The sequence below is a fragment of the Erythrolamprus reginae genome, chromosome 8, assembly GCF_031021105.1.
Source record: "Erythrolamprus reginae isolate rEryReg1 chromosome 8, rEryReg1.hap1, whole genome shotgun sequence".
NCBI classification, from domain to species: domain Eukaryota; kingdom Metazoa; phylum Chordata; class Lepidosauria; order Squamata; family Dipsadidae; genus Erythrolamprus; species Erythrolamprus reginae.
The window spans coordinates 45,748,719-45,763,300 of record NC_091957.1 but is presented as its reverse complement, the minus strand read 5'-3'; the positions used below and the strand labels follow the sequence as shown (position 1 = coordinate 45,763,300).

At 44.2% G+C, this 14,582-nt stretch overlaps 1 protein-coding gene across 2 annotated transcripts; it reads right to left on the bottom strand.

Annotated features, from left to right (window-relative positions):
* Positions 1–228: 228 nt before the first annotated feature.
* SLC25A14 (solute carrier family 25 member 14) lies at positions 229–13,271 on the bottom strand. Of its 2 annotated transcripts, XM_070758320.1 has the most exons (10): positions 12,985–13,192; positions 10,404–10,551; positions 9,321–9,415; positions 8,049–8,091; positions 5,553–5,673; positions 5,347–5,442; positions 4,279–4,403; positions 3,549–3,684; positions 2,418–2,498; positions 229–709 (listed from the first exon to the last, which is right to left on the bottom strand). In XM_070758320.1, exons 1-10 carry the CDS (start codon positions 13,046–13,048, stop codon positions 668–670), a joined length of 951 nt encoding a protein of 316 aa, XP_070614421.1. In that variant the 5' UTR covers positions 13,049–13,192; the 3' UTR covers positions 229–667. The 2 variants fall into 2 exon arrangements, with proteins under 2 accessions (XP_070614421.1, XP_070614420.1); XM_070758319.1 differs by lacking the exon at positions 8,049–8,091 and having other exon boundaries at positions 5,553–5,638; positions 12,985–13,271.
* Between the last annotated feature and the right edge of the window lie 1,311 nt (positions 13,272–14,582).

The window sequence follows — 14,582 nt, the reverse complement described above, 5'->3', positions numbered from 1 at the left end:
TTATTGTGTATTGTTTATTGTATAATTCATTGATGTTTGTCCTCTTTTTTATATTTCTTGTTTCTTTTTTGTCTAAATATTTGTATTGTTATTGTATTTATTGTATATATTCGTGTAAATAAAATTTATAATAAAAAAATGTTTTAAAAAATGTAATAGGCAGGCGCCTGACCTAGCTTAAGAAAACTTTAATGTTTGCAGAACTACAAATGCACACGAACCACAGGATTGGATTCCAATAAATAGTTTAATGGGGTTTATATGACAATGAAGGGAGGCCTGCAGCAGCCCCCTTCTTTCCCCCCTTTCCTCTGGCATGGGCCAAAGGGGGAGAAGAATTGCCTACTGCAAAAACCAGATTGGCAGTGAAAATGATTTTTTAACTCACAGCTCTCTTCATGGAAGATACAAACACAGACCTAAGTGCTCTCCCTCCATATTCCGCCGTCTCCCTTGGGAGGGAAAAAGCACGTGCACCAGGCTCTGAATACTGTATTTGTGGACCCATCCTCCCCTTCCCCTTAAGCCACCCTCCCGATACTGAGCACTCAGCACATGGAGGGTAAAATAAAGTCCAATGTAGACCAAAAACAACAAAAAACACACGAAGATGCAGGAATGGAGGGGAACAGGAAGGGTAGCTGGATGACCAATCCAGACGGGCATCTTAAAAGGGGAGCCTCTTCAGCTGCTCGTAGGTGATAAAAAACTGCCGTTGAGTTAAAGAAATAACAATTCAGAGGAAGAGTTTCTAATGTTTCCCCTCCCTCCTCCGGATCTCATATCCGGCTGAGATAACATGTCTAGTTTTGTATTTCAACGAGCCCAAGCAGGTTTACAGGGTTAGAATTGAAGAAATCAAGAGACTATGTTAGCGTGAAAAGAAGGCAAAAGTTAAAAGCAATAAACAAATTAACAGCCCTGATCCCCCCTCCCAAAAAAAAAATTGGAATTATAATCGCTAATCATCATCTATGACAATGGTTCTCAACATTCCTAATGCCGCAACCCTTTAATACAGTTCCTTATGTTGTGGTGATCACCAACCATAAAATAATAAAAGCCTTAGGAAACTCAGAGTTGGTTGTAATTTATCTCGCTGTTAGCTCTCTCCTATGCTGCTTGGCTGTGCTTTGGGGGATGCTTAGTGCGTGCACATATGCGCAGTGCCGGATTTTTAAAAAATCACACACCCTCCAAAAAAAAAAAAAGGCAAAAACAAAATGACACATGCACAGTGCCAGAAATTTGGCTTCTGTACATGCTAAGTAGTTCCCATGATACAGATGGGGTTTTTTTGGCAGTATATTTTCATGTGGGTGGACCAGCCTGGAGAATGGTAGAGTGGTGTCTTGGTTCCTAAGACCATCAGAAATATGTGTTTTCAAATGGTCTTAGACGACCCCTGTGAAAGGGTCGTTCGACCCTCAAAAACAGAGGTCTTCAAACTTGGCAACTTTAAGACTTGTGGACTTCACCTCCCAGAATTCTCCAGCAGCATAACTGGCTGGAGAATTCTGGGAGTTGAAGTCCACAAGTCTTAAAGCTGCCAAGTTTGGGGACCCCTGCTCAAAAGGGTTGTAACCCACAGGTTGAGAACCACTGACCTATGATACTAATGTAGGAGAGCCATGTTAAGAAGAGGGTGGGGGGATAAGATATTTTATATCACTTCAGTAGAAGGAAAAGCTCTGGATGGCTACCCAAATATTAGCTAATATGATGAGTGCATCATGAATATCAAATTTGGCAGGGTTCTCCTTTCACTTGATCAGGTGTCTTTCCCAGGCCTGAAAGACCCAGCAACTGGATTTGATAAGGATAGAATCTACCCAATAGTTCTTTTCTGCTCTTCTGAAGTGTGTAGAATTATTCAACTCCCAAGTTCATGTGGGTTGTCTATATCAACACATCCCAAACAAAAATACACTACTTAAATGTCTCTGCAGAACAAATTGTTCTAGAATGCTAAATTGATCTTTAATCTTATCAGTTAAAAAATGCAGAAGCTCCATTTGCACAGCAGGTCAGTTGTGCCTAAATTTGACCCTAGCTTTCTTCACTTTTGGGATTCAGCAAGTTGTATGAATCAAACGCGATTGATTTATCACTCCAAACCTTGTATAAACACAGGAGTTGATACAGGAATCCAAATTAAGCACATAGAGCAAATTGTTATTTCATGTGAAACAACAGCTAGCTCGGTAAAAATGAGTTGTGTTTTGGTATATAATAATGAACAGGTTCACACAACATGCTGAATTAAGATCAGAATAGGTCTGGGTAACTTCAGCATTTGCAGGAACTTTCCACAGCTATAAAACCCTTGGATATATGATGGTTAATTGTTTCAAAAATACAGTATTCTCCAGCTTTCGCTGTATGATGGTGCCTCTGTCTTGCGTACAAAAGGATACAATGATATTCCAGGGACCAAGTCTCAACCAATTTGGCCAGAAACCTTTGTAAAGTGCAAAGAAACCCTCACTTTTCCAAGTCTGTAGAGGCAATAAGAAACCACATTCAAAATACATCCCGATCCAAACCTCTGTATTGTCCTCAATATTTCTTAAATTTGCATCCTGCCTTTACGTAGAAGCTTGGAGCACCCCACAGGGCAGTGATGGCGAACCTTTTTCTTCTTGCGTGCCAAAAATGGGAGTGTGAGCGTTTGCATGCACGCCAGCACACAACCCCATCATGTGCACCACAATGCACATCCCCCGATGGGCCATTTTTTACTGTCAGCCTCTGGAATGCGAAAAATAGCCCAATGGGAAAATCAGGAGTCTGTTTTTCCAAACTTACGGTTTGTCCATTGGGCCATTTTTCGCACCTGAGAAGGGCGAAATTGGCCATCCCAGGGTGTCCAGGGGGAAAGCATTTGGAAATTCCCTGATATTTCCCTGTAACTTGCGATCTAGTTAAGGCGCAGTTGTAGATGACGTCATACTAAACGACTAAGCCGTGGAGAAATATTGGTAGCTGAGGAAGCAAGTTGTTGCCACAGTTATGCTCATTTTTACTTGACTCTGCCAGGCAGCACGATCCATTTTTTTACATGATTTTTCCCTGACTTTTAAACATTTTAATATAGTTTGGTTTTCCCCCCTGATTTATTCTGTTTTTTTCACGAATTCCCTGATAATTCCCTGATAAATCCCGAACAGCCGATTTCAATGATAATTCCCTGATTTCCAGGTTTGCTGGACACCCTGCAATCCCCAAGGGTGAAAATTTGCTGGCGAGCGCAAGCATGAGCACTGGAGCTGACATAGAGAAACACCTCATGTGCCCTTAGTGGCACCGTGTGCCACTTGTGTCAAAGGTTCGCCATCACAGCCATAGGAAAATTCTCATTTCACCCCTACATATTGCTCCCACCACAGCAAGAAATGTAGCCTGTATAGGAGGAAATAGGGACAAAGTCAAACAATGCATTTCCATGACTTCAGGTGAGAATACACCAGGTGTCTCTACTATTAGTCCAGCAGTCCTGAACCACTACACCCCACTAATCCTCAAGGTGGTTACCTTGCCATTCTTACCTTTACCAGGCCGTCCATTGTTCCCCTATACAGCTCCACGCTTCCCACTATGGCCCGCTGATTCATCATGCGGGTTCGAACCACATCCACTGGATTGGAAGCTATGGCACCAGCCAGCCCACAGGTGAAACTGGAACTGAACAGACAAGCATAGAAGGAACTGTTTAAAAGCCGTAATTAGAGATTGTGAATGCCTTCCTTCTATGTGCCACTGATTTCAGGAACAGGCCTAGTACAATTCTTGGGAGAAAATGTGCGAGTGAATACACAAGTTTTAGTTGCCTGTGGCAGAATGATGGATTCTTCCTCTGAGTTTTCCACAACTGACTTAAATTTTTAAGAACCATAATGCCAATGCTTCACCTGAAAATAGCTTTGACGCCATAGTATTATGTCTCTTTGCTCCTTACACTCAAATTTGTTCTCGCTATATTTAAATGCTACAAGCTCTAGATTATGCATAATAATGGGCCATAAACCTTGGTTTATACAGCTGGGTTCGCATGTCCTACTGAATCAAAACCAAAGAAGTCCATAATGGGGCTTAGCGCAATACCAGTATCCACCCACTGGAAAGATGCATGATCTCCAGAAGTCACAGAGAAAAATGCCAAAATGTGAGCTCTTGACTACTTACTCCATGCCCGCAAACCATGTTTCATTTCACAGCCTACACAACTTGAGAAAAATACATTTAGGTTAAACTACAAAAGCTGGGGCAGGTACTTACATAAAATGTGTCAGAATTGTGTCCCCCATGAGTCCTGAAAGTATTAAGTGTTTCTTGGTGATGTCATAGACAGGTAACTCAACTCCTACCACAATAGCAGCTCGCTGAGCCGTGGGAACCACACCCTAGCCAAAGAAAAGACCAGAAATTAAAATGGTTTCGACCACCACATCCTGATCAATGACCTACTATCGTATGACTTCCGTTTATTCCCTCTTTAACTGTTTTGAAGTTTACAGGTTGCTTCATTTTTCACAAGAAAAAAATGGTCCACTGGCATTTAGGCTTAAGCAAGGGGTTGGACTAGAAGTCCTCCAAGATCCCTTCCAGGCTGAATCGGGCCAAAGCCCATCGAGTCCAGCATGCTGTGTCACTCAGTGGGCCACCAATTATACATGGGGATCTTGAGCAGAAAGACAGGGCAAACCCTCCCTCTCCCTTGACCCCCAACAAATGGTACCCAAGGGAATCCTGCCTGCCTCAACCAACATAGAGGCGGCACTTGGACATCCATTTCAATAACTACCAATGCACTTGGCATCCATAAATCTGTCTAATCCTACCTTGAAGCTATCTAAGCTGACAGCTGTCATGACCTCTTCTGGAAGTGAATGCCATCAACCAAGGACCCTCTGGGTGAAGAAATATTTCCCTTTATTTGTCCTCACTTTCTTACCTATGAGCTTTAGGGAGAGCCCCCTTATCCTAGTATTATGTGATAGAGAAATTTTTTTTCTCTATCCACCTTTTCTATCCCATATACACTTCAATCAAGTCACCTCTTAAACGCCATTTTTCAAGGCTGAAGAGACCAAGGCGTTGCAACCTGGTTTCATAAGAGAGATGCTCCATTTCCTTGATCATTCTTGTTGCCCTTTTTTGCACCTTTTCCAGTTCCATCATATCATTCTATTCTATTCTATTCTATTCTATTCTCAAGGGCAGTCGAGGAAAGCCAGAATATCAACACAAAAAACCCTGTCTTAGACAAGCCTTCTTCACATTTTTCTTTGGAAACAAAACAAAACAAAAACACATGGAGAGTGGATTTTCACGTGAAGCTCTTACCCTCCAAAGGCCTCGTGTGCCTTCTTGCTGGTAGATGTCTATGAAGCTTCCAATCATGCCTCCCTGGAACAGGCTGCCCTGAGCTTGCATTCGAATCTAAAGAAATGAATAAAGGAACTCGGTGGAAACAGGAAAGCAACCTATGACCTAGCATTATTCTTTGGAGGCAGGGATGAAAAGTATCCCGCAAGGAAGACTACTCTTACCTTTAGTACATCTGTTGGATTAGCCAGAGCGGAAGAAATGACCCCTGAAATCACTCCACAGATGACATTGATCAGCAACGTTTCATCTGCAATTAGGAAGAACATGACGCAACTCAAAACTCTGCTCGAGAAGAAAGAGCAACAGAAATAGATTACAGGAAGGAAAAGTAAAAAGATGAAAAAGTATATATATTCATATATACTGCTCAAAAAAAATAAAGGGAACACTCAAATAACACATCCTAGATCTGAATGAATGGAATATTCTCACTGAATCCTTTGTTCTGCACAAAGTTGAGTGTGCACAACAGCATGTGAAATTGACTGTCAATCAGTGTTGCTTCCTAAGTGGACAGTTTGATTTCACAGAAGTTTGATTTACTTGGAGTTATATTGTTGTTTAAGTGTTCCCTTTATTTATTTTTTTAGCAGTGTACATAGGGGTGGAATGTTCCTGGTTCACTAAGTTTTTTTTTACATACACATAAATGGATTTATTTTGGGGAGAGACCAGGTGTTCAGATTTTCTAACCATCTCTTTTTTGTACCCAGAGATATTGCAAATCTTCAGGATTCCAATCAAGCCATTCTTTTTCCAGATCATTAAAATATAAAGCAGGAAGTAGATGCACCAATTTCCTTGCTTTTTTCCTAGAATTCTTAAGATTTCAAAAAAAGGATTGACACCAAATCTCTTAAGCTTCCTGGGAGGTATATAAGAAGAAAGAATTTTTGATACCAAGACTATGGTGATTCTCTGTCATCCAGGTCATGGTTGTCCCAAAGGTGTTTTATTCAGGATGCAACTGGGCTTTCTTGTATCTTTTTTTCTGAAGACATTTTGCTTCTCGTCCAAGAAGCTTCTTCAGCTCTGACAGGACAGTGGGGAATGAAAGGATTTATATTCCTTGCAGACAGCTGAAAATTTTCATCCTTTTTAGAGGGTCTTTGAAGCACTTGGAGGTTTATCTGTGTCCTCGGGGTCACCTGAGTGGTGCCCCTGGTTCCTGTAGTCCAGTGTTTCTCAATTATTTTCTGTTATGCCCCCCCCCCCCCCCAACTCTCCACCGGGATGATTGTTTGAAATATTTGGCACATTTTCACTGAAAAAACTTATCAGCATGATTGGGATGTAATGTGTTTAAGTGACACCTTAATTTATTTGGCTTCAGGCTGTCTGTTGCCAACATTTGGCAGTTATAGTGAAGCCAAGAACTACGTTGCCTTAAACAGGACCTAAGCATAGCCCATAAAATCATCTGCTACACTGTCCTTCCTGTCAATGACTACTTCAGCTTCAACCCCAACAACACACGAGCACAGAACAGATACAAACTTAAAGTAAACAATTCTAAACTCAATTGCAGGAAATACAATTTTAGTAACTGAGGAGTTGATGCATGGAACTCACAACACGACTCTGTAGTATCATTTACCCTTAAGACTATCCACTGTTGACCTCTCCTGATTCCTAAGAGGTCAGTAAGGGGCGTGCATAAGTGCACCAGGGTACCTTCCGTCCCCTGTCCTAATGTTTCTCTTTTACTAGTATCATATATATAAATATTATTATATCTTTGTATACCACCAATAAGTACTTGACAAAACAAATTAAATAAATCAGCTTTGTCATATTTCTTCAACTTAGCTTTCAGGAGACTTACGTTTGTCTCCTTATCTCCGTCTCTCTCCTCCTTTCTTTTCATCCCTGTTAAATATTTTTACATGGTGTCTCTTAGGAGTTTTGTTACCTGCACTTCACATCTCCTGATCTCTACCGTGTGCTTGTTTGGTGCAAAAAACCACCACTCCTTTCAGCAAAACAAAAAAGTATGTTCCCCGGGGTCATGCGCCCCCCCCCCCCCCCCGCATTGCTCTGTATCTCCCGAAGAGGGGCCCACCCCACTATTTGAGAAGCACCCCTATAGTCTGATATTTTTCCTCTGGAAATCCGTTCCTACTTCCACAACATTACAAGGGTGTTCATCCCAAATTGTATAATTAAAAGACTGTCCTTGAAGAAAACAGATTATCTGATTTATATACCTTCAGGGATTTTTAGATCCCTGAAGTCATGGATTATCTGATTTATATTCTTTCAAGGACTTTTAAGTTCCTGAAGACTCGGATTATCTTATTTATATTCTTTCAGGGATTTTTAGATCCCTGAAGACTCGGATTATCTGTGTCTTCAGGGACCTCAGAGTTTCTGTAGGAATATCAATCCTTCCATTTCCCTCTGTCTTGTCAGAACTGAAGAAGCTTCTTGGATGAAAAGCAAAATCTCAAAACAAAACAACAACAAAAATCCCCCAAGAAAGTCCTGTTGCCTCCTGAAAAAATCTTTGGGACAATTTTTCACAGCAATTCTGTAGAATCTGAGAATCGGAATTAAAAAAAGAAAAAAACCCAGCCAACGTGATTAGAGAATTAGTTCAGAAAGGAAAAGCCAAGAGTTAGAGCAGAGTTAGGCTGGGGGGGGGCAGGGGTACTGACCGCAGCACTCTCCAAAGAGACCGGGTCACTCTCTGCCCAGGGCCTGCAGGAAAACAAACATTTAAGACATAGTTCCCATAAGCAGAGACCACAACACACAGCATATGTGATAGTGTAGGACGGAGGTCTTCAAAGATGGCAGTTTTTAAGAGTTGCAGACTGCAACTCCCAGAATTCTCCAGCCAACTTAGCTGGCTGGAGAATTCTGGGAGTTGCAGTCCACAAGTCTTAAAGTTGCCATCTTTGAAGACCTTTGGTGTAGGCAGAGGCAACTTGGTGGGCAGTGAAAAATCAGGCAGGGCAGCATAACACCTGGATTTTTTTTTTAAATCAGCGTGACATTCCTGTGTTTTGAATTTTGGAGCAAGGGTCAAAATGACTGCATCAGAGGTGTGGGTTTTTAAGAAGGAAAGCACTGGATTCTAATGTCTATGGGCATTCTCAGTCCTCTAGCTCATGGTTGGCCCAAAGGTGCTTTTTTTTCAAGAGGCAACTGGACTTTCTGGTTTGTTTTCTTTGAAGACATTTCGCTTCAGAGTAGAAGAAACTTCTCGGATGAGGAGCGAAATGTCTTCAAAGAAAAAAAACCCAGAAAGTCCAGTTGCCTTTTTTAAAAAAAAGCACTTTTGGGACTTGGGTTCTAATCTTCCTCTAGGAAAATAGGAGAACTATCTAGATTTGATCTAGATTTAGGAAACTATCTAGATTTGATGTATATTTAGGAAAAATGTCCAAAAAGGGGGGAGGGTCAGAGTCAGCATATTGCCCTCAACAGTCTGGGTCCTCATTTTACCAACCTAAGAAGGATGGAAGGCTGATTTAACCTTGAACTGGGTGGGTTTGAACTGCTAAATTGCAGGCAGCTGGTAGTCAGCAGAAGTAGCCTGCAGTATTGCACTCTAACCACTGCACCACCTTGGCTCATATGATTGATAATGAACACCATATGGGGCCTGAATGCAACACAGCAAGGGAAAAATCATCCCAAAATGACATAGAAAGAATCAGAAGTATAGGTTAAGGGGAATAATTCAAACTCTCTTGGGGTTAAAAACAAACCTAACATAAGCACCTGTGGATGTGATTTTCCATTTTTATGTCACCCTGGGCATTTCTAGTGCTCTCTTTCCCCATCTTGGGAATCTGGGAAGACCAAGCAGCTCAAGTGAACCACAGCCAGATGGATAGATTAATTAATTAATTAAAGTATTTTCTGACACTTCATAGCTTTGTGAGGGGGTGGGATCCACAAGGTTTCCTTAGCATACCAACCTTCTAAACGATTCACAAAAAGTCGTTTCAAACTCTGGTATATACCAATCTTTATGGTGCCGTAAGATGCTTGTCTTAATAATGCCGGTGCAATGCTGAAACACACAAAGGACAACAATGATCCAGCTAGGAAAACAGCAGCACTACCAAACTACATTTAAGCGAGCCCCACAACAAACAGCCCTGAACAATGTAACTCATGGATTAGTCTTTTGTGCGATCCCAACAATGTCACTATACAGGTAGTCCTTGACTTAAAATTACAATTGAGCCCCAAATTTAGGTTGCTAAATGAGAAACGTGTTGAGTTTTACCCTATTTTACAACTTCTCTTGTCATGTTTGTTAACTGAATCACTGCTGATGTTAGTAGCACCATTATTAAGTGAATAGAAATATCCCTGAAGACCTATTCGCAGAAGACAGAGTTAGCCTCCAATACTGCATTCTAATCACTAAGGAAGGGAAGGGAAGGATGGAAAGAAGGAAGGAAGGAAGGGGAGGAAAGAAGGAAGGGAAGGAAGAAAAGAAGGAAAGGAAAGAAAGGGAGGGATGGAGGGAGACAGGGAAAGAAGGAAGGAAGGAAGGAAAATAGCAGATTTATATGTTGCTTCAGAGTGCTTTACAGCCCTTTCTAAGCGGTTTACAGAGTTGCCCCCAACAATCTGGGTCCTCATTTTACCCACCTTGGAAGGACGGAAGGCTGAGTCAACCTTAAGCCCGGTGAGATTCGAACTGCCAATTGCAGGCAGAAGCCTGCAGTACTGCACTCTAACCACTGTGCCACCATGATTCAATCTGGCTTCCCCATTGACTTTAATTGTCAGAAGGTTGCAGAAGGGGATCATCATATGATCCTGCAGGACACTGCAACCGTCATAAATAGGAGCGAGCTGTCAACCGTCCCAATATAAATCATGTGACCCTGGAAATTCTGCGTGAAAAAAGGTCATCAATCACTTTTTTCAGTGCTGTTGCAACTGCGAACGGTCATTAAATGAACTGTGGTAAGTCGAGGACTACCTCTACTTGGCAGGAAAGTAGCTGTGCGTACGGGAGAGGAAGAAAGGGAAGCTGTACTTACCCGGAGTACAATGCTAGAATGCCTTCTTCTCTGGAGATGCGGAACAAGGCATGGAACATGCCCCGATATTTGATCTCTCGGAAACGGGAATCGATGCTTTGACCTTGGACCTGAAGTCGTGTTTTGGTGAGATCCACAGGGAAGGTCCCTAGGATAGAAGATGCCGCTGAATCACATAGCAGAAATGATATAATGAGTGCTCTAACACTGTGATGGCGAATTCTCTGTGGGCACGCGAGCCCGCGCCAGCTCAGCTCCACCATATAAGCGCATTTCTCCCACCGGCCAGCTGCTTTTCAGCTCTCTGCCGCGTATGCATGGGAGGAAGGAAAACCCTTCTTCTTGACCCCACTAGGTGGAGCTTCTTCATGGAGAACAAGCAACATATCCTGCATAGGTTTTTTACTTAGCAAAGGTAAGTTAACATGGCTTTGGACCAGACTACCTCCGGAACCGCCTGCTACTGCACGAATCCCAGCGACTGATAAGGTCCCACAGAGTTGGCCTTCTCTGGGTCCCGTCAACTAAACAATGTCGTTTGGCGGGCCCCAGGGGAAAAGCCTTCTCTGTGGTGGCTCCGGCCCTCTGGAACCAACTCCCCCCGGAAATTAGAATTGCCCCCACCCTCCCTGTCTTTCGTAAACTACTCAAGACTCATTTATACCGCCAGGCATGGGGGAGTTGAGATATTCCTTCCCCCTAGGCCATTACAAGTTATGCATGGTATGTCTGTGTGTATGTTTGGTTTTATAATAAGGGTTTTTAGTTGTTTTATTATTGGATTGTCACATGCTGTTTTTATCATTGTTGTTAGCCGCCCCGAGTCTACGGAGAGGGGCGGCATACAAATCCAATAAATAATAATAATAATAATAATAATAATAATAATAATAATAATAATTATTATTATTATTATTATTATTATTATTATTATTATTATTTCAACGGAATAACAGAGTTTCAAGGGACTTTGGAGGTCTTCTACTCCAGCCCTGTGCCCAGGCAGAAAAACCTATACCAGTGATAGCAAACCTATAGCATGGGTGCCACAGGTGGCACGCGGAGTCATATCAGCTAGCACACAAGCTGTTGTTCTAGCTCAGCTCCAGTGTGCCTGTGTGTGCTGACCAGTTGATTTTTGGTTCGCAGAGAGGCTCTGGGAGGGCATTTTTGGCTTCCAGAGAGCCTCCGTAGGGATGGAGAAAGGTGTTTTACCCTCTCCCGGCTCGAGGGAAACCTTTGGAGCCTGGGGAGGGTGAAACACAAACTTACTGGGCCCACAGGAATTTGGGAAACAGGCCATTTCTGGCCTCCAGAAGGCCTCCGGGGGGTAGGGGAAGCTATTTTTCCCTCCCCAGGCATTGAATTATGGGTGTGAGCACTCGTGCATGCTTCTGAGAAGCAAAGCCAATGGGGAAGCCAGAGTCACTTCAGCCACAGTGGTGCTAGCTTATGAATTGTGGGCAATTCACTTAACAACTCTGGCAAGAATTGGGAGCTGGGGGGCGCAGTGGTTAGAGGGCAGCACTGCAGACAACTTCAGCTAACTGCTAGCTGTAGTTCAGCAGTTCAAATCTCATCACCGGCTCAAGGTTGACTCAGCCTTGGGTGGGTAAAATGAGGACCCAGATTGTTCAGGGCAAGAGGCTGATTCTCTGTAAATCGCTTAGAGGACTGTAAAAGCCTAAATGTTATTCCTATAAAAACTCACTTGACACATTTCAGGGGCGGGGGAGAAATTTGTCAACTGTGGTCATAAGTCAAGGATTACCTTATAGCAATATTGTTGGGAATCACATGAAAGACTAACCCTTGAGTTACATAGCTAGGGTTGTTTGTAGGATTGTTGTGGGGCTTGCCTAGTAACACAAATGGGGGGGGGGCGAATCAACTGTGGTCGTACGTCGAGGACTATCTGTCCTTATCCTAACTGTTAAGATGAAAATTTTAGGATGAATGTTTTGACAGGCTTCACATCAGCTCCTATGACAATAAGTATCCCACCTGCACATCTATGGAGATTCTCAGTCCTCCAGGCCAAGGTTGTCCCAAAAGAGCATTTTTTCAAGAGGCAAATGGATTTTCTGGTTTGGTTTTTTTTAAGACGTTTCACTTCTCATCCAAGAGGCTTCTTCAGCTCTGACCGAATGGTGAATAATTCTCCATTCCCCACCATCCAGTCCAGAGGTGAGGAAGCTTCCTGGAGGAGAATCGAAACGTCTTCAAAGAAAAAGAAGGAAATCCAGTTGCTTCTTTGGGGGGGCGGGAAGCATCTTTGGGGTGTGGCCATTGGGATGCTCTTTCTCCAAAATAAGGACTGGACACCAAAGGTCAACTGGTAGACAATGATAGGGGAAGGGGAGGGCTGGGCCAAGACCAGTCCTCCCAACGAACTTTCCTGCCCTTCTTCGCCCGGTCTTCGTAGACCGATGCGGAGCAACTAGGCCGCAGGGGTCGGGCTGGGGCGTTGCTAGGCACCGGGGGAAAGGGCGTGGCCTACAGCCCGGTAACGCGAAAGGGGTGGGGTCCGTGGAACCGCGCATGCGCCCGCGGCCCAGCCTTCCCTCTCCGTCTCACCCACCGAATTCGGCCACGAGCGAGGCCAATCCCCCGTAGACGAACGGCTTCCAGCTGAGGACGGACATCGCGGAGGAGGAGGAAGAGGGCCTCCGGGCCCCCTCCCCCCTTTCCCGGTGTAGCTTCGTTCTTGCCCGAGCGCCAACCCCGCGCTCTCTTCGTTTTCTTCTGCCGGCCGGAGAGGATTCCCGCTTGGTCCGGACGGCAGCCGGCAAAGGCCAAAAGTATTACAAAGGAGGGGCGGGTGGCGAGGGAAAAAAAGGAGGTTCGCTCTCAGCGGGCTGGGCAAAATGCGGAGGAGAATCTCGAGGCTTGCGATTGGACGAGCTGGTGGGGTGGGGCTAAGGGTAGCCAATGGCGGAAGAAAAGTCTCGTCAGGGCAAGAGCCGCCCACCCACTCTCCTCTGGTAAAGGTGTTCCCCGCAAGCTCGAGGGAGGCGTGGTTAAAGCAAGAGTAGGCGGAGCCCAGAGGAAAAGAGAAGGCTTTGATCTTACCAAGGGCACCTTTCCATCAGCCGCAAATTGGGGAGGAAGCCAGCAGGAAGATGCATAGGAGCCATCTTGGCTGGTCCTGGGGCAAGAATGGAAGAGCAGGCAGCATCTCCATCTGTAATAGGGATTTATTTATTTATTCATTTAGCATAGGGCAAATGCATGGACAATGGCATCTCTACCTACAAACGCCTCTACTTAGTTAACTTTTCTAGAAAAGAACCAGGTGTTCAAGAAGCCTCCAGGGGGCCTCTCTAGGAATATCCAGGGGGCCTCTCTAGGAATATCCATGGAGGAAACAGGGCCAGAAAAGGCAGGGAGAAGCCTCCATGGAGCCTCTCTAGGAATATCCAGTGGGCCTCTCTAGGAATCTCCAGGGAGGAAACAGGGCCAGAAAAGGCAGGGAGAAGCCTCCGTGGGGCCTCTCTAGGAATCTCCAGGGAGGAAACAGGGCCAGAAAAGGCGGGGAGAAGACTCCGTGGGGCCTCTCTAAAAATCTGGGAGAAAATAGGGCCTCCACCCTCCCTGTGGTTTCCCCAATGGCACGCATTATTTACTTTTACATTGATTCCTATGTTAAAAATTGCTTCTTCTTACAAACTTTTCTACTTAAGAACCTGGTCACGGAACGAATTAAGCTCATAAGTGGAGGTACCACTGTAGTTCAAATATTCGATGTCTAGTCCACCCAGCCATTCAAGGACAGGATGGTCTGTGTTGAAAAAATTCAAGTAATAGGGAAAATCTTGCCTGTTCAAGTCCCCCCTGGATGGGCATTCACCAATGGAAGTTGAATATGATGGAACAGGTGGCACACGAAGCCATATCTGGGGGCATTGCCTTATGTCAGCTCCACCGCACATGCGTGTTCTGGCCAACTGATTTTCAGCCTCCTCTTCTGGCGTTTTTGCTCTCCCCTGGCTTCAGGAAGGCCTCCTGAAGCCTGGTGATGGCAAAAAACAGCCCAACAGGCCAATTTTTTGTCATTTAGGATTTCCTAAAGTCTGGGGAGAGTGAAAAACAGCCCAACGAGCCTAGCGGAAGTCCAGAGGCTTCAGTGAGGCCTGTGTACATGCGCGGGCGGGCATGCGCCTAGAAGCCATTGCAATG